At 46.1% G+C, this 19,740-nt stretch overlaps 1 protein-coding gene across 2 annotated transcripts in view; it reads left to right on the top strand.

Moving 5' to 3' along the window:
* Positions 1-3,348: 3,348 nt before the first annotated feature.
* PRKAG2 (protein kinase AMP-activated non-catalytic subunit gamma 2) overlaps positions 3,349-19,740 on the top strand; it is a 209,803-nt gene continuing 193,411 nt past the window's right edge. Inside the window, exon 1 of one of the 2 annotated variants that reach the window (XR_013831821.1) lies at positions 3,349-4,375. Coding sequence is in view for 1 of the 2 variants with exons in the window: in XM_079946862.1 (XP_079802988.1) it covers positions 4,277-4,375 (99 nt within the window). In the remaining variant the exon portion in view is untranslated. The remainder of the gene's footprint in view (positions 4,376-19,740) is intronic. The other variant, XM_079946862.1, reaches the window with a different exon arrangement.

Genomic DNA, 19,740 nt, shown 5'->3' with positions numbered 1-19,740 from the left:
TCAGGTTCAGACTTTGCAGATTCTAAGGGGTTTTGTTTGCTTTTTGTCTTAGTCGGTGGTATTACTTTTCTTCACTTCTCATTGCACTCTCTTATTTCTCCACCTCATTCTTTCATCTGCACATAAAGTCCTGAGTTTTGAGCTGGTAGAATGGGCCTCAGAATTGAACACCTCCTTAGACATGGATCCTGGTGGGTTCGATGCAGGCATGTTGCCACTACTATTTGCAAAACACTTTGTGTTGTTGTTTAAAATTTATGTTGTATAAATTTATGAAACAAATGAAATAAACAAACTACTCTGCAGTGGTTTCCTAATATATAGAAATAAATCAGGAATTGCCTGCCTTGCAGCATTTGGGACTTTTTAGTTTAGGGAGAAGGCAAGTGACATGACAGACGTTTATAAAATTATGCATGGAAAGGGGATAGAGAGGTTTTTTCCTCCCTCTGTCTTAATACTAGAATATGTGGGCACCCATTGAAGCTGAATTTTGGAAGATTCAGGGCAGAAAGCGTATTTTTTGCTCTATAAGACTCACTTTTTCCCTCCTAAAAAGTAAGGGGAAATGTGTGTGCATCTTATGGAGTGAATGCAGGCTGCGCAGCTATCCCAGAAGCCAGAACAGCAAGAGGGATTGCTGCTTTCACTGTGCAGCGATCCCTCTTGCTGTTCTGGCTTCTGAGATTCAGAATATATTTTTTATTGTTTTCCTTCTCCGAAAACTAAGGTGCATCTTGTGGTCTGGTGTGTCTTATAGAGCGAAAAATACGGTAATTCTTTATGCAGCGCATAGTGAAACTATGGAACTATCTTTCCCTTCAACATCTGAAGTCAGCCCTGTTCAGGAAGTTTTTAATATGTGACATTTTAATTTATTTTTAATCATTGTTGGAAGCCACCCAGATGGGCGGGGTACAAATAAATAATAATAATAAAAATTATTATTATTATTATTATTATTATTATTATTATTATTATTTTCAAAGGGCCACCTGAAGCAGGTTGCTGTAAGCACACCAGAGCTGGCCTGGGCAAGCACTGCAGCAAAGACATGGGAACATCAACATGCTGCAAAATTGTTTATAGCACATGTGAAACCATAACTAGATCTTTGTGCAAAAGCACAAGCAGTCAGCGGGCAATATTCCAGATCACTGAGGCCTAGAAGCTTTGTTCAAAGGAGAATGCATGCTCAAGTAGATCTACTGGAGCACACTTTGGACCTTAAGATCATGCTAGGTGACCAATAGATGCACAGGGTTTGTGAAGGCTCAGGGCTGCCCCAGTGGTCCAGTTTAGTGCAAAACGGTGCACATTGCAATCTAGGAAGAGGTGGTTGAAAGCTGTTATCTGGGCTGTTTAAGACATGCTGAGATTACAGACGTAGGAAGAGCTCCTGGCTTAGAGTTTACTCATGCTCTCTCTGACGGTTTTTGTTTGGATGGGGAGCGGACCAGCCTTTGCCTTTAGACAGCAGGAAGAGTGAATCTGTAGAGGAGCATTAGTTTTTAATATAAAAAAGTTAGGTTGCTGATGTTTTTGTCGCCTTAAATGTTTGTAAATTATATTTTATTGCTTGCACTTTATTACCTGTGGATATTTTGTTGGGGGGGTTGTTGCTGTTTTTTTTTTTTGTATCTAGGTCTTGTTGTGAATCACGTGAAAATTGTTCAGTTTGGTTGTGTATTTTTAAATGTTCATTTATTGTTTATTACTACTTTCGTTATGTTGCAGCTATGTGTCCTTTTCCTGTTGCAAGCCGCCTTGAGCATGGTTTGAACTGTGGAACTGTGGCATACAAATAAAATTATGCATGGAATGGCAGAGCCTGCCCTGGGGTGGAAGATCACGCCTCTTCTGAATTTCTAGTTTGTCTTAGTTTGCCTTGCCTCTCCTTCAATCTCTTGCTTTGACATCTACAGTATTTTCAACACATGCAAGGTATATTCCATTAAAAAATGGCTCTCATTTTGTATTCTGCCTTCAACAGCAACAAAGCACACACATGCATGCAGAGTATAATGCCATACACGTGAAAAGGCCCTTTAAAAATCAAAGGATTTGTATCAGGCATGGCCAAACTTGGCCCGCCAGATATTTAGGGGCTACAGTTCCCATCATCCCTGACCACTGGTCCTGTTAGCCAGGGATGATGGGAGTTGTAGTTCCAAAACATCTGGAGGGCTGAGTTTGGCCATGCCTGGATTAGTTTGACCTTCGCCCTGCCCCACATTTGAACATGGCCAATTAAAAAAAAAATCATTTGATAACGAAAAAGCTTGTTTATTCTTTAAAATATGGTAAGACTTTTAAGCAGAGCAGAGGCTGTGTACCCCTTCGTCCGCCTTTGCCCAGCTGAAGCCGTTCCAGCTGTTTCGGGCTGATGGGAGTTGTAGGTCTAAACAGCTGGCAGGGCTTCAGCTGGCCAAAGGCTTGCCTTCGCCAGCAGCTTCGTGTCCAAACCGTGTACACCTTTCGCTTGCAGCTGCGGCTTCGCCCTCGGCCAGCGCAACCAGCGCCACCTGCCGGCCGCGCCTCTGACAGAGAAGGTAGCTTGGGCACGACCGACGCAGCCTTTCGCAACGGCGCCTCGCCTGAGGCGGGGGAAGGAAGGAGCCGCCTTCCTTCTGCGACCCAGAAAGCGCGTTTGTGCACAATCGCGGCTCTCCCGCCACCTTACCCAGACCAACAACGTTTGCAGCGCAGGAAAATTCAAAACTACAAGCATCCAAGCATTATTATTATTATATTTTTACCGGGAGGGTGCTACTCGTAGGGAATAATATCGATGCCCTTTTCGGAATATCATTTCCCTATTTAATTTTTTTAAGAGGGTGGCATAGCATGGCTATGCACAGTGGCGTAGCGTGGGTTGTCAGCACCCGGGGCAAGGCAAGTAATTTGCACCCCCTAACCCGTGGATTTGCGCCCCCTAACCCTAACCCTAACCCCCAGATGTTGCGCCCGGTGCGGCCGGCCCCCCTGCACCCCCCCACGCTACGCCACTGGCTATGCAGCTAAGCCCCGATTTCAAAGCGGGATCAACCGATTCTTCCCCAATCTTGGCTCCATCTGCTCAGGCGATGATCAAGAGAGGAGGAGGAGGAGGAGGAGGAGGAGGCGGCCCCGGGGATGTCCTTGAAGATGGGATCCCCCGCCGAGATCCTTCCTCGGCTCGACCTTGCTTCTGGAGACGCGCGGAGGGGCGTGGGCCGCGGGGCGGGGCGCGCGCTCTGCGTTGGGGGAGAGAAAGTTGTCTTTCGTGATTTTGCACTTCCTGTTCGGCAGCAGCGTCCTCCTCTCTTCTCCTCGAATATATATATATATACACACGCGCGCGCAGAGCTTGGCGACTGCCTTCCCGGGCTGGGTTTCCTTGCTCGCTCGCGCGTGCTCCTTTCGCTTGGATCTTGTGCAAGCAGCTGTCAGAAAGCGTCCTCGCTTGCAGAGCGCGAAACGGGAACCGCAAGCAGTGCTGGGTGATCTGCTCACCTCCCTCCCTCCCCGGGTCACTTGTGTTTGCAAACTGCAGCCGCCTGCCTGCCTGCCTGAGAGCCTTGTTTTGCAGCGCGAAAGGAAACCAGCTCTTCAACGCGAATTGCATCTCTTCCTCCTCCTCCTCCTCCTTCTCCATAGTGGTGGTGGCTGGCGGTGGGGCGGACCTGGGCACTGGAGCCCAGACTTGGCACTACAGAGCAGAGAGGGAGGGGGGGCTGCTTTTCCGCAAAACAGCCTCCGCATTCAGATTAATCTGCGCGATTACTCTCAATTGTGTTGGGTGCACCTCCTTGCTTTCGCCCTCCGGGCACGCTGACTCAGAGGACATGCCCATCTCCTGCTGCGCAGGGGGAAGGAAACTTTTGCAGCCGCCCAGAAGCGCGGGCTGCTTCTGAATCGGCCCAGGAGTTCCCTGCTGCAGCCTGAGCTTTGGCTAGCTTTCTCGCAGCCTTCCAACCATTGCGCTATTTTCCTGCACGATGCGAGGCGCCTTCTTCCGCTTCTCCTTCCCAGACCCATCCCGTGCCCTTGAGGACCCCGAGCAGCCGCTGTGGTCGTAACACCCCCCTCCCTCCAAGCTTGGGACGTCCCTCTTTACAGCCAAAGGCTCTGGAAAAACAACGCAATATAAAACGAGGAGCTCAAACGACCCATCACTTGGCGCGGAGGAGCTTGGAGAGGGTTAGCCGAAGAGCCCGTCTGGAGGAGAGACCTGGCCGGGCCGGTTCCCGCGGGCCTCTCCTCCGACCTTCCCGTCGGAAGGGACATCGGAGAGATGGGAAGCACCGCTATGGACACCAAGAAGAAAGATGCAGCGCCCGGTGGCAAGAAGAGCAGTGGCCAGAAGAAGCGCCTTTTGCGAGTCCACATCCCAGTAAGTTGCGCCTGCCTGGTCGATCTCATTCTCTCTCCTTCTACTTTCCCCCTGCTCGATTCCTAGCACTGGCAAAGACCGAAAAGCGAGTTATTGTTGTCTCCTCTTTTTTCTGGCCAGCTATAGAGAAGTTGATGTATCTCTCGTCCACCCCCCCCCCACCCCAAGGATTATGTTATCTCCTTTGCAGCGCGAGCGCTCTCTTTTGCAGCAACAGGTTGGGAGGGGGTGGGGCACGAAAGGAATGCGCTCATGCCTGTCACTCAAAAGCCACAATTGGGGAACGGCTCTTTTTTTGGGGGGGGTGGCTGGTGGGGGTAGGAAAAGGGCGAGAGCAATGGGGCAGCCGTGCCCTGACACTTTGGCAGCCGCCTTTTTCCTAGGGAGGGATTTATGTGCAATGCAACCCCTTTTAAGAAAACGTGTTTACATTTTATAAGCCAAGCTGTCTGGAAGGTTATGCAATAAAATACGAAAAAAAAAAAGTATTTTGAAGTGAGGTGCAAAATAAAACAAAAGCCCTTGGAGAGAGAAGCAACCCCTCCCCCAGCAAACTCTGCCCCCATTAAAGCAGGTTTAAAACACAGCGAGGGGGTAACATGGTGCAAGCAATAGTAACAGCCCTGAAGCAGCTGTGGATTGGAATTAAAAGGCCTGGAGGAACAGGAAGAAACATAGGCACCAGGTGAGTCTCTCTGGGGATGGCATTCCTTACTCAGAAGTAAGCCCCATGGCATTCAATGGGACTAATGCTCAATGAGTGTGCACAGGTTTTACAGCCTCAGTCTGGTTTCTCTGCCAGCTGGTCGTGGGCTCCAAACGCTTCCCAAGGCTCAGAGAGGTGAAGCCCAGTTTGAGGACTGTGATGCTACACAGACACCCACGTGCATCTGCTTAAACCAGACTCCAGCCTGAATGGAAAAGCTGCATTAGCCAGATCGTACAAGTGAATTAAAAAATAAAGCATTGGTTGCCTGCCTTCTACTCACGACAAGCTCACATTCATGCAAACTGCTGCACGGAGACTTAAGAGGGGGCTTAGTTTGCAACCCTACACTTGCTTCCCCATATAGGGTTGTACTGCGAAGGTGCCCTTGATCACCATACAGTACTTTTAAAGTGGCTCTTTGGGTTTGAAGCTGTCCTGGGATCTAAGCAACTTTTGCCTTGAAGGTTGGGTTCTTCTCAGTGTGCAGCTCCTGGAGAACATTTGCTAAGATGGTGTCCTCCACATGTTTTGGACTTTGACTCCAATAGGCTGTCTGGGACTGATGGGAGCTGTAGTCTGAAACATTTGGAGGGCACCTGCCTGGCAGAGGCTGCTTTAGACAGGGCGGCATACAAATTTAATAAATAATAGTAATAATAACTGCTTTGTGAGAAGTTCCAGGATTAAAGGTCCTCACTGCTAAGCCATACGAGAACACAAAATGTTCCTTTGTATGTTGAGTTCCAGGACACAGTATACCCAAGTTTTCTTGTGCATCATATATAGGATATTGATATGGTGCACCATAAATAGGATCACACTGCCATTAACCCTTGATGTCCTGTTTGCCATAAACTAAAATGGCTTAGATAACCCATAAGAAGGCATTGAAAGAGTAGAAAATGTCCACCTTCATCTTCTCATCTGATCTTCAACAGAATGAGATGGTAGCATCTCAAGGTGGCCAAATAGCCTCCACCACTTCAAACTGATGGTGGTGGGCTTGCATTTAGGATGGCTCTTCTCCCCCATGCAGAGGGTGCACACCTCAAAAGAAAACAAACATCAATGGAAGCAGAAGCTAGTGCAACAGAAACCCTGGAGCACTGTGGCAAGACAATGCTGTAGAAACAAAACTGAGCTAGATGGACCAATTGGACTCAGTATATAGCAGCTTCTGATGCTCCCTAGTGTGTTAAGTTTCTTGCGGACAGTTGAAAGTGGTGTCTATGCTACCCTTTTCACTTTTTTCACTTATTACTTGTTTGGATCAGAGCTGGGAAAGTAGAGGTATAAATCCCAAGGGGCGAACTCTGTTGCCTGTAGCACAGGGCATCACAATTCCCGTTTCCTGGGAAAAGAGGGCGACCCAATGGAACTGCACTTCTTCAGTGGGACTCTTGAGCAAGCAGAAGTTTGCTAGCGCTTGCTGCGACGTTCCTTGATGCCTGTGGGCATGTTCTGTAGCTCCACATACTTTTCGTCGGGCGTGACAGGTATTCTCTCTCACTGGCATTCAGACATTGAAGCATCGCCGAGTAGTGAGAAGAGCATTGGAATAAACTATGCACAGGTTCGCTTGTAATAATGCCCTTCCTGTGAGTTGCTTTGTGAGCACGGGGAAGTGAAAAATGGTTCTGCACGCGGAAGTGAGGAGCACCTTAACCCACATACCTGTCGCCACACGAACAGGATCCCAGCCTGACTCAGTATCAGTTCTTTATTGTTGGCCTGTGAATTTATATGCCTGGTCATCAACACAGATGAGAATCCCTAGTCTGTGTGCATATGCATTGAGGGCAGAGGAGGGTGGAAGTTTACGTGTTTTTGAATCTTCCTCACTGTGATTTGGCCATTCAGTAAGTTGTCAGAAGCACAGGAAACTGCCTTAAAGGTAAAGGTAAAGGGACCCCTGACCATTAGGTCTTGTCGTGACTGACTCTGGGGTTGCGGTGCTCATCTCGCTTTATTAGCCGAGGGAGCCGGCGTTTGTCCGCAGACAGCTTCCGGGTCATGTGGCCAGCATGACTAAGCTGCTTCTGGCGAACCAGAGCAGCGCACGGAAACGCCGTTTACCTTCCCGCTGGAGCGGTACCTATTTATCTACTTGCACTTTGACGTGCTTTTGAACTGCTAGGTTGGCAGGAGCAGGGACCGAACAATGGGAGCTCACCCCGTCGCGGGGATTCCCAACCTTCCAACCTTCTGATCGGCAAGTCCTAGGCTCTGTGGTTTAACCCACAGTGCCTATGATTCAGTTCATAGGAGCCAACTCCTAGGGGCTGAGATTCCTTCACCCCCCCATAAAATATTTGAGGGCCTCCCCAAAATTGATGGGCATTGCCATTCAAATGGTGTGTGTGTGCAACATCATGTGATCAAATTACGTGGGGCAGGGCTTACCTGAAACCCCACATTCAAGCTGACACCCATGATTCAGTTTCAGGCCATTGGTTGGTCTATCTAAGTATTGTCTACATCCAGTGTTCAATATTCACCAGGCATTCTGTTATGGCGACTGTAACCCTGCTTTAAGAAGCTGTTTGGCTCCTAGCTTATATATCTGAGTTTTTAACACTACATCAGAGGGTGGGGAACCAGTGGCCCTCCATATATTGTTGGGTTCTGCCTCTGTCCAGCATGGCCAGTGGTTAGGGATAATTGGAATTCTAGTCCATCAACATTGAAGAGCCACAGGTTTGCCACCTGTGACCTACCCAGGCTGCCATTGGCTGTCCATACTTTTGGAAAGAGTTCTTTCCAGGTCACCATCTGAAGATGCCAGGGTTTGAATCCAAAACCTTCTGCATGCAAAGCATGTTCTCTACCCATCCCCATTTTAATTTGCCTTAAATTATTTTATGAACCTCCAGCCTAGAGAGTGACAAGCTCTTAGTAGCCTCACCTTCATTCTAACCACACTTTATTGGAACTGAGGCTGTAAAGATTATGGTATAATCTCTCACACAGTCACCTGGAAATTACACCTCTTGAACACAGTGGGATTTGTTCCTGAATAAACACAAACGGGATTGTGCCGCAAACTTTCATTTAACTCAGCGGGACTTGCTTTGGGGTTTAGGACTGACCTGTGGTCATGTTGGGAAAATAACCGCTATTTTGTGGCATGCAACCAGGTGTGTGTGTGTGGAGGTCTATGTGCATTGACTGCCTCTGCAAGGCAGATTGCTGGCTGGTTGGAGCAGTCAGAGTGTGTTAGGGTTGGAGTGGATGAATAGCTACTGGAAAAGTTTCCTTCTTTCTGTCACGGAACAACAACAAAAGGGATATTGTGCTGCTTCTGTGTTGACTGTGGGCAGGGGAATTTCCCCAAATGTCAGAGATCCCCTTTTCCTCAAGGGCAGGGACCCAGTCATATGTGCAAAAAGAAAAGTGTTACCACTATTGATGATTTGCATTACCGGCCTTTACCAGCAGGCGCCAGGATAGGTTACAGGTGGCGCTGTGCTCTAAACCACTGAGCCCCTTGAGCTTGCCGATCGGAAGGTCGGCGGTTCGAATCCGTGCAACAGGGTGAGCTCCCTGTCCCAGCTTCAGTCAACTTAGCAGTTTGAAAGCACATCAGTGCAAGTAGATAAATAAGTACCACTGTGGCGGGAAGGTATGCGGCATTTCCGTGCACTCTGGCACTCTTCACAGTTCTCCATGCGCCAGTAGTGGTTTAGTCATGTTGGCCACATTACCAGAAATCTGTCTGTGGACAAATGCTGGCTACCTCAGCTTGAAGTGAGATAATAATAATAATAATAATAATAATAATAATAATAATAATAATTTATACCCCAAACATCTGGCTGGGTTTCCTCAGCCACTCTGGGCAGCTTCCAACAAAAGATTAAAAATACATTAAAACGTCAGTCATTAAGAACTTCCCGAAACAGATGAGATGAGATGAGCGACATACCCCCATAGTTGCCTTTGACTGGACTTGTCAATGTTTCCCTTTTTTTAAGGGAAATTCCCTTATTCTGAATAGGATTCCTCGCAAGAAAAGGGAAAAGTTGACAGCTATGGTCCAGGGGTCCTTTACCTTTTACCTTCTACCTTTAAAGCAATATAATATTCAGAATTAAAAACAGAACATACTACAGTCACAGGTAGGGTGGGCTCTGAAAACACACCTCTCAAGGGTCAAAGGCCAGCCTAAATAGGGTGACATCTTGCCAAGAGCAGACATGATAGCCAAGTCTTTCAATTGTCCTCACATTTGTGGTGGCAGCCAGAGAATTGTGTGCACAAGTGCCTGTTTTTCATGTGTGCCACAAAAGTAGTGTACATAGCACCTCTTCCCTCACCCCGAGCTTTTCTTGAGGTAGCTTATTGGTGCATTTCCTCTAATCTGTCTCAAATGAGAACTTCATTTATTTTTATACCAAGGCACACAAAAATAAACTAGGCAGTGACTTGGTTGAAAATGGAAGGTTCCTTCACCATTGCCCCACTTGAGGTAAATATCCGAAGAAATTCACCAATAAACTGAGATGAAGAGTTTAAAGATGGACTCCTTCAGCTCTTTCTAGACAGTGCCTTTATTGCATAACAAGTGCAGTCAATAGTCGTTGGAAACTCGTGCAACAGATTTCTCTCCCCTTTCCCCTCAGGTTAGTGTGGCTTGTTGGGTTGGGATAAAGTTGCGACATTCTGGCATGCGGACTGTATTATTTTTGTCATTGGTAAAATCCACACCCCCCTTACTTAGCAAGAGTATTGTTGTGATAGAGAGAGAGGCCAGCATGGAACATGATTGAGCAAGAATCAGGAATGCCCCGTATGCAAGAACGCTTTTGACTGAGGTGATTTTGGCTCTGGTTTGTGTGTGTTTTTAACTTGTCGAGGCTTTTCTTGCGATGCTTCTTCCTTGTGGTAAAATTGCCAGCTTCTACATCCTGTTGAAGAACAGAATGCTATGGCTGATTTTATTTATTTGTGCAATATTTCCCAGTAATTTATTTATTTTACATTTATATATCCTCCAAGGAGTTTAAAGTATCATGTGCGGTTCTCCTCGTCTTTGTTTTCTCCTCACGGCAACCCTGCAAGGTGGGTTAGGGTAGTAATAATAATAATAATAATGATACATTTTTATTTATACTCCACCCTTCCCGGTTCAGAAAACCTGGCTCAGGGCGGCTAACAACAAATTTAAAACACTTAATTGTAGAAGCAGCATAAAATACAGTATAAAAACACGGATAACAATAAAATTCAAAGTTCAGAAATCAATTTGGGGCAAATCCATCTAATAAGCATTAGATAGTCACCAGGGCTAGCTGGCTGAATTAGTTCTACTTGGGCCAGCGAGGAGGCCAGGGGAGAATTAGCTGCGGGGTCTCAGAGCGGGTAATCTTCATAAAAGGGAGGGGAGGGAAGAGAAGGGAAATAAAAGATCAGGCTGAATTCAAATTAAAGGCCCGAAGGAAGGAGGTTAAATCCTGCAGGGCCCTAGTCTCATGGGACAGAGCATTCCACCAGGTCGGAGCCATCACTGAAAAGGCCCTGGCCCTGGTGGAGGATAGTCTGACTTCCTTAGGGCCCGGGACCTCTAAACTATGGTTATTCATGGACCTTAAGGTCCTCTGCGGGGCATACCAGGAGAGGCAGTCCCGTAAATACGAGGGCCCTAAGCCACAAAAGTAAGAGAGACAAGCGCGAGGTCACCTGGTGAGCTTCATGGCTGAGATTTGAACACTGGTCTCCCAGGTCCTGGCTCACCACCCTAACCAGTATACCGCACTGCTCCCTGGGCCATTTACAGTCATAATTGAAGCCATGCGAAGAAACAGGACACAAACATGGACTCTGAAATGAAATAATATCTCTGAAATGAAATAATATCTATATGAAGCCGCTGGGAGAGATCATCAGGGGGTTTGGGCTGGGTGTTCATCAGTATGCAGATGACACCCAGCTCTACCTCTCCTTTAAATCAGAACCAGTGAAGGCGGTGAAGGTCCTGTGTGAGTGTCTGGAGGCGGTTGGAGGATGGATGGCGGCTAACAGATTGAGGTTGAATCCTGACAAGACAGAAGTATTGTTTTTGGGGGACAGGAGGCGGGCGGGCGGGTGTGGGGGATTCCCTGGTCCTGAATGGGGCAACTGTGCCCCTGAAGGACCAGGTGCACAGCCTGGGAGTCATTTTGGACTCACAGCTGTCCATGGAGGCGCAGGTCAATTCTGTGTCCAGGGCAGCTGTCTACCAGCTCCATCTGGTACGCAGGCTAAGACCCTACCTGCCCACTGACTGTCTCGCCAGAGTGGTGCATGCTCTAGTTATCTCTCGCTTGGATGACTGCAATGCACTCTACGTGGGGCTACCTTTGAAGGTGACCCGGAAACTGCAATTAATCCAGAATGCGGCAGCTAGACTGGTGACTGGGAGTGGCCACCGGGACCACATAACACCGGTTCTGAGACATCTGCATTGGCTCCCAGTACGTTTCCAAGCACAATTCAAAGTGTTGGTGCTGACCTTTAAAGCCCTAAATGGCCTCGGCCCAGTATACCTGAAGGAGCATCTCCACCCCCATCGTTCAGCCCAGACGCTGAGATCCAGCGCCGAGGGCCTTCTGGCGGTTCCCTCATTGCGAGAAGCAAAGCTACAGGGAACCAGACAGAGGGCCTTCTCGGTAATGGCACCCGCCCTGTGGAACGCCCTCCCATTAGATGTCAAAGCGATAAACAACTACCTGACATTCAGAAGACATCTGATGGCAGCCCTGTTCAGGGAAGTTTTTAATGTGTGACATTTTAGTGTATTTTTGGTCTTTGTGGAAGCCGCCTAGAGTGGTTGGGGAAACCCAGCCAGATGGGCGGGGTACAAATAATAAATTATTATTATTATTATTATTATTATTATTATTATTATTATTATGCACTCGGAAAGCATACCCCTGAAGGCATAGAACCGTCCTGCTGTGAGCTCTGATTCCACCCCCCCTCCCTGCTGCTGTGTTGCCTTGTTATGAGCGGTACACCTCTCCGCTCCCCCAAGGAACAAGGGGATAATTTTCTTTCTTGGTTTCTGATTTTGAATAACAGTTGAGAAGGCACGGGGCCTGCTGCTTATCGTGTGGCGCAGAAAACCGCACAGAAAATGAAGCGCTTCAGGCTTGGCTGCTAGCTCAGTGGGCTAGAGCATGGTGCTGGCAATGCCAGTTGGGGTTGTGGGTTTGATTCCTGCGTGCCTATTGCTGCATTGTAGGGGGGTTGGACTAGATGACCTTTGGCGGTCCCTTCCATCCAGGGTGGATAAAAATCAATTATTTATTTTTTTTTAAAAAAATCTGATTTTCAAAAATATAAATCGGATTTTTAAAATAAAATGCTTTTGGAGGAATAATCCTTCTAAAGATAGTTTTCTATTTAAGTTGCATTATAGTCCAAAGGCTATTCATCAGGAAATAAGGATTTGTTTTAAGTTTTTCATGTGTGCTAAAACTTAAGTTTATTCTCCTTCCAATAAAGTACAGCAGAAAAGTTGTCCAAATATAAACAGTTAATTATGAAATTATTGTGAGGTTTAATAAGTTATCTCTCTAGGTATTTCTAATAGTTTAACCAAATCAGTAATTTTTTGATATAACTGTAAAAACTACTCTGAAAATTTATTACTCCAAAAATGAAACTTCCTTCTGGTTGTAAATATTAAGAATGAGTCTTTCTGCATAAACAATGATTTAAATCAAGTCTTACTGACTAGTGATTTAAATCGATTTGATTTAAATCAAACCCACCCTTCTTCCAACTCTACAATTCTACGATTCTAGGTGTAGGACCTCAAGTTCGCAGTCTGGAGCAGCTCTTGCGGATTGCAGTTGTTTGTGGGCAGGGAACCCCCCCTGAAACCTTTGTGTATAGGTATACAAATTCGATCGATCGACCATGATAACGATGACACTTTTTCTCAGAGACCACCTATAAAGCATGTTGTACTTCTCGAGGTATTTTAAAAGAAAGCCTGTTCTTTTCTCCACATCCCTCGTTTGCTATGCAAACACCAATCTTGTTCCATCTGATAGGTTGTTTTGTGTTGCCCGCAACAGTTTATCTGGTTTGGAAGTGTGCCCGCAGGCCTGGTGACCGCTGCTTCAGGATATCACCAAATTTGGCTCTCTCTATTGCAGAGCTGTAGTGATGGGAGCCAGTGGAATTTTGCTTTCCGTGCACTTCGTAAAGGTTCTGTAAGGGGCTTTTTCGGCCCTGACCCAGCAATGCTGGAAGTTTGCAAGGTGGGAAAAGGCAAGTCCCATGAAAGTGACTCCTGTAGGGTCTCGGATGCCGGCAGGGTGCTTCTGTAGGAACTGGTGAAAGTCAATAACCTTTCTGTGTGGCCGTGATCTCCATTCCAACAGTTGCACTCTGGGCCTGAGGGCTCTGCCCTTCTTTCTTCAAAATACCTCCAATAACATGATTTTTAGAGGAAGTGGAAACTTGTGGGCAGAGCAGGGCTGTTTTGCATGTTGCCCAAAGAGAGAGTTTTCAATAGCGTCAGGGCTCCAAGAACCCAAGTGGTTGTCTCCTTATCCTCTCTGCCCTGCTACTTCTCTTTTTGCTGTAACGTTTCACTTTTTCTTCTTGAAAGGGGGTTTACCTTTTCTCCTGAAGGCACTTGTGTTGCTTGACTTGGCTAGGAGTGAGTTGCAAGCTTCCCTACTCTGTAGTTTGCAGTCCAGTTTACCTGTGCTGTAGAGTAGAGACCCTACATTGTGTGTGTGTGTGTGTGTGTGTGTGTGTGTGAGAGAGAGAGAGAGAGAGAGAGAGAGAGACTTAGAACAGGAGCACTTAGTTCCAAGCTTGAGAAAAGATCCTTACTTAGGCAAATGGGTTGGGCATCTCTGCCAGGTGAGGTTTGCCAATGCAGCTACTTCCTCCAAGGAAAAAGCAGTTTCGCCCTGCTGTGGGACATTCAGATCTCTGCACGCTGATCATTGCTGTGGATGCTTGATTCTGGGCTGGGGGAGAAAGCGGCGAGTGGTGAAGTCAGGAGGAAGGAACTCAAAACAAAGACTGATTTCTGTGGAAAGGAGGCATGCTTTCGAAAAGCTGTTCTAATGTTTATAGAGAATTTTTGTTTGCCATTTAGGAATCCTTTGCTTTGTCAATTTGCTGCTTTCCAGTACCTTCTACCATCCAAGTTGGTAACGAGCAGTTGTGATGATCTTCATGCAGGTCATGCTTCAACACTCTCCCACCCCTCTTGGTCTATCACCCCCCTCCCTTTTCTGGCAGTGTCATTTGCAATGGTTTAGCGAATCCATTTAAACCACATTGTCGCAGAGGATGCAATGAGCACTTAATGGGCTTGGATTCAACAAACTGTCTGTATATTTTTTTGCAGATTTGCCTGTGGAGTCCATTTCCACTTCTGTTTGATTCTCTCCCCACCACACGCTTCGCAAGCTGGTGATGCCCAAAATTAAAAGCTCAATTGTGTTGATTTCAGCCCTGAGGCACATCAGCTACCATCATCAGTCCCTTGTTCATGCTTTGGCTTTTGGAACATCGTGGAAAATGCTTAAGACCCCGACATTTGCAGTGATATGCCCCAAATGGAATCACCCCCTTTGGGGGGATGGAGGTTTGCTTCAGATTACCAATTCTACACAGGCTTGGACTTCAAACATGAAGGCCTTTTCTGATTTGGCCTGACAGTTGCACTATAAGTATATAAGGAGAACTCTTCTCACACTCTCTTTGTTGGCTATTGAGTCATCATGACATGCAGACTCCAACTATTTTCTTTCTCCCGCTGCTCCTCTTCCTTTTGGGCTGCCTTAGAGTATCATTTGTGTTATTTCAGCAGCTCCTGTCAGTGCAGAATTACTTGTCAAGAGAGCTTTTCACCAGTAAGGTTTCCTCCCTACCCCTCCTTCCTTTTTGTTACCAGATCATACTTATTATTCAGTGGATTCTTAAAGGTAAAAGAGGGGGGAACTCAGCATGTGTGTAGACGATTTGTCAGTTGCTGCAGCGCATAGTCTAGGAAGCTGGAGGCACATTAGAACATAAGTCACTGCTTTAATTTTCAGGTAGGTAGCTGTGTTGGTCTGATGCAGTCGAAATAAATAAGAAAATTGTCCAGTAGCACCTTAGAGACCAACTAAGCTTGTTCTGGGTATAAGCTTTCATGTGCATGCACACTTTGAAGTGCTACTGGACAATTTTTAACGTTTTTTGACTGCTTTAATTTTGCGTGTTCCCCCCATCTAGCCCAGTACTGTCTTCTCTTGACTGGTAATAGTTCTCCAGGATCTTCGCATCGTCCCTTACCAGATTCTTTTACCTGGAAATGTCAGGCTTTGAACTTTTGACAATGAACTATGGTCTCCCAAACTTGGTCCTGTTTGGGTTGCTGTTTTCTGGCTATAATAACTGGGATCATCCTAAGGTGAAACACCCTACAGATAGGCACAGAGGACTGGAAGGGTGAGAGTGGGATCTAGCAAACCTTCTCTCTTCTGACTATTGCTATTGGTCCCAAAAGAAGGTTGGATTTTTTCGGTGCCTTGCCTTTAGCGGCTCTGCTGTAGGGTTATACATTTGCCGTAGCGCTTGGACATCTGGAATGTGTTCTGGTGAGCCGGAACACCAGTTAAGGAAGTGTTTAGGATGGGACTTAGCATTGCAATCAGTTGTGTTGTTGCTGGGTTGCAAGCCAGCCTTGGATGCTGCGTTGAAGCCACGGTGACCTTTGCTGCATTGCAGTGTTGTGTGAGGTTGCTGCTGTGTGGCATGAAAGTGGATTGAGTGTGGCTGGAGGTGGATGACTCACCTGCATTGGAGTGACTCCTGGATGCTTGAAGACATTCCAGTCATTCCAGAGCCAGCTATAAATTTTGTGCCCTGGAGAGATACATAGCTATTAATATTCTTAATGATTTATTCAGTACCTTTGATGTGCAAGATGGAGTGATCAAGAGCATTTCATTCACCCCGATAATAGGACACTTAGGTTGGTCCCCACAATTATGTCCTTTTAACATTATAATCCTTAGTTCACAAATAAAGGAATTGGAAGTTGGATGAATCTAGTCTGTGAATCTATGGATCGCCCTGCTTTTGAAAGACAGACTGTACAAATTTAAAGTTCTGCATCTTCTACTATCATGCCTAGTTTATTTTTTTGCCATTATACTATAATTCCCCTTAAGAGGGGTGTTGCAATTTATGGGTGCTTTTTCATCTCTCTCTCTCTCTCTCTCTCTCTCTATCTTACTAGATCTATCCTGGAAAGAGTAAATTTGGTTTAAATTGGGGGGATTGGAACTGGCATTTTGATGCCAACAACATTGTGTAGATGGTGCAAAAAGAAAAAAGAGAGGCATGTAATAAACCCCTGCCTGAGAAATCCTCCAATTAACTTGTAAGAATGGGGTTTAATTCATGTCCAAGAGGTGTACAATGAACTCGCTTCTCCTTTATTCCATATATTTATTTGGAGTATTTATTACAGTGGTACCTCGGGTTAAGTACTTAATTCGTTCCGGAGGTCCATTATTAACCTGAAACTGTTCTTAACCTGAAGATCACTTTAGCTAATGGGGGCCTCCTGCTGCCGCTGCACAATTTCTGTTCTCATCCTGAAGCAAAGTTCTTAACCCGAGGTAATATTTCTGGGTTAGCGGAGTCTGTAACCTGAAGCGTATGTAACCTGAAGCGTATGTAACTTGAGGTACCACTGTACTTTGTTTCCCCAAGAGGCTGTCTGAAAGCAGCTTGTAAAAGGTTGTCAAAAGAAAACATTATTTTCTGAATTATGCATTTATTTAGGATTTGGATGGTGCTGGTGTTGAAGGACTTATGAAGGTGATCCACAAGTGACTTGATGTGATTTGGGGGCAGTTACCTCTCTCCATCTCTCTGTCTCTCTCCCCCACCCACCAAACCTCTGCTATGTAAGCCCTAAAGAGAGGCTGCTGAATCATTCTACATTGCTCATTATGTGTGTATTCCTGCCAATTGTAATGTGCTGAAGCCCAAATTCAGCCGGAGGCATCTAGATTCTCCTGTCAGAGCTAGAAGTCAGTTCAGTTGTTTAATGGTGCTGCTACTCCTGTGAAGTACTGCTTGTATAATTATCCAGTTGAATACTAGTTTATAATGATGGATTGGCGGACTTCAGGACAGGGCCGGCCCACCCATGAGGCAAGGTGAGGTGACTGCCTTGGGTGACAGGAGCAGCAGATTCCGATATACAGCTTTATTCCCCGCCCCCCTTGATCCTGATGTAGATTTTCACTCACCCCTTCTTCCTTGGCAGCAACGGAGCCATTTTGTGGTTAGCCTCAGGTGCCAAAATGTCTTGGGCTGGCCCTGCTTCAGAATGATATGTATCGAACCTTCATTTGTCTTGCCAATTTAGCCTTTAAAAAACCAACAACACAGCCGTAAATATAGCATGTAAGGGCTTGTGCGGACATCTGCTTCCTGCATTTTTGGTTTTGGATCAAAGAAACCGTAGTATATCAAGACATGTTATTGGTCTGTCTAGCCCCATATTGTCTACTCTGAGTAGGGGAGGAGTAGAGTTCCTCCTCACCTCTGTTCTTTGAGATTCTTTCAAGTGGAGATGAACCTGGGATTGTTTTTGTACAAAGCAAGGGCTTTCACCATTGAGTTTTGTGCCTTCAGTGATGGTGATGGGATAGTGTCCTCCACAATCCCTGAGGCTGCAACCTGTTGCCCCCTCACCTGCCACAAGGTGTGGGGAGAGAGCATGTCATAACAGCATACACAGTTGTCCTCCAGCAAAGAGGACTGGCCAAGGGGGCTTACGGGGAACAGCCGGGACCCCCTGCATGACTTGGGCACTAATGGTAGAGCCTGAAACCGGGATATAAGCTCATGTATGGCTGCGTACGGGACGCGGGTGGCGCTGTGGGTTAAACCACAGAGCCTAGGACTTGCCGATCAGAAGGTTGGCAGTTCGAATCCCCGCGGCGGGGTGAGCTCCCATTGCTCGGTCCCTGCTCCTGCCAAACTAGCAGTTCAAAAGCATGTCAAAGTGCAAATAGATAAATAGGTACCGCTCCGGCGGAAAGGTAAACAGCGTTTCCGTGCGCTGCTCTGGTTTGCCAGAAGCGGCTTACTCATGCTGGCCACATGACCTGGAAGTTGTACGCTGGCTCCCTCAGCCAATAAAGCGAGATGAGCGCCACAACCCCAGAGTCGGCCACGACTGGACCTAATGGTCAGGCGTCCCTTTACCTTTTTATGGCTGCGTACACACCATATTATTTTCCCCCAAATAATCCTGGGAACTGTAGTTTACTCCTCACTGAGCTACAACTCCCAGCACCCGCAACACACTACAGCTCCTAGGGTTATTTGGGGGAAATAATCTGCTTTCAATGTGTGTTTCAGTGTGTGGTATGTACCAGGCGTTTTCTCAGGTGATCTGATCCCCAACACAAACCCAGCATCCGAAAGCATCAATACTTGATTGCAATGGATGCCCATCTATTTTGGCCCTATGTCTTCAGTGGGGCTTCTTTCCATAGATTAAAATATGCAGTCATTCTATAACAATCTAAGCCAAGGTATCATCTTAAGGGTTCTGGCAGCCTATCTATTTGGCTTATAGACTGAACTTTGATTACTTAAGAATCCAGATTCCAGAAGAACGAAGAGTTGCAAAACAAATATGTTGTGTGGAAACATGTTTTGAATTAATAGGGTCTTGGGGAGTTAATTTACACTTTTGGTTAAGGGCTGATTTATGTCCTAAGTCATTATTTTGAAAACTCTTAAGCCAGGACTGTTTTGGTTCCGGAAGATCACCCTTTCCCCTTGATGGTGGAATACCTTTTTCCTACATGCTTCCATCAGCAGTAAAATCCACCTGACCTAACTGATTTAACAAATGCATGGCAATACACAGAAGAGGTTTTTTATATATTAAAAAGGGTGGAAACATTCATTTGTGTTGTGTATGAATGCAGAAACACCCGTGGAAGCTGATCTGATTCGGACCTGGGGGAGAGTAGAGGGTAAAGACCCCCTGCTCCCCACACCAGGGTCCCAGTCCAGACATGCCAGACATAAACCAGCAGCAAAGCCCAGATCCACACCATACATTTAAAGTACATCCAACACACATTTAAAGCACGTGTCTTCTCTCAAAGAGGAAGCCGTTTGCTTTAAAAGTGTCTTGGCTGTGTTTTAAATGTCTGGTGTGGATCTGTGTTGGCTAAGTGGCTTTTATGCCACTTAAGGCTGTCAGGGTAACAGAGCAGGGTCTTTTTCATAGTGGCCCTAAACTTTTGAGGTATGTTTCCCAAGGTGAATATGATTTGGCCCAAGCCTTCCTGCTTCTAACAAACACTGCGAGACCACCTTGTATCACAAGGCCTTTGAGGGCTTACTTTTGAGCAGATTTGATTTAAATCAAATAGATTTAAATCACGATTTAAATCACTAGTCAGTAAGACTTGATTTAAATCACTAGTCAGTAAGACTTGATTTGAATAATTTTTTTTACAGGAAGACTCATTCTTGCTGGTATAATCTTAATATTTACAACCAGATGAAGGTTTCATTTTTGGAATAATCAATTTTCAGAGTAGATTTTACAGTTATATCAAAAATTACTGATTTGGTTGTACTATTAGAAAAACATAGACTGATAAAAATGATG

Source organism: Podarcis cretensis (genome assembly GCF_951804945.1).
Source record: "Podarcis cretensis genome assembly, chromosome: 12".
Taxonomy (NCBI): domain Eukaryota; kingdom Metazoa; phylum Chordata; class Lepidosauria; order Squamata; family Lacertidae; genus Podarcis; species Podarcis cretensis.
This window is presented reverse-complemented; position numbering and strand designations above follow the sequence as displayed.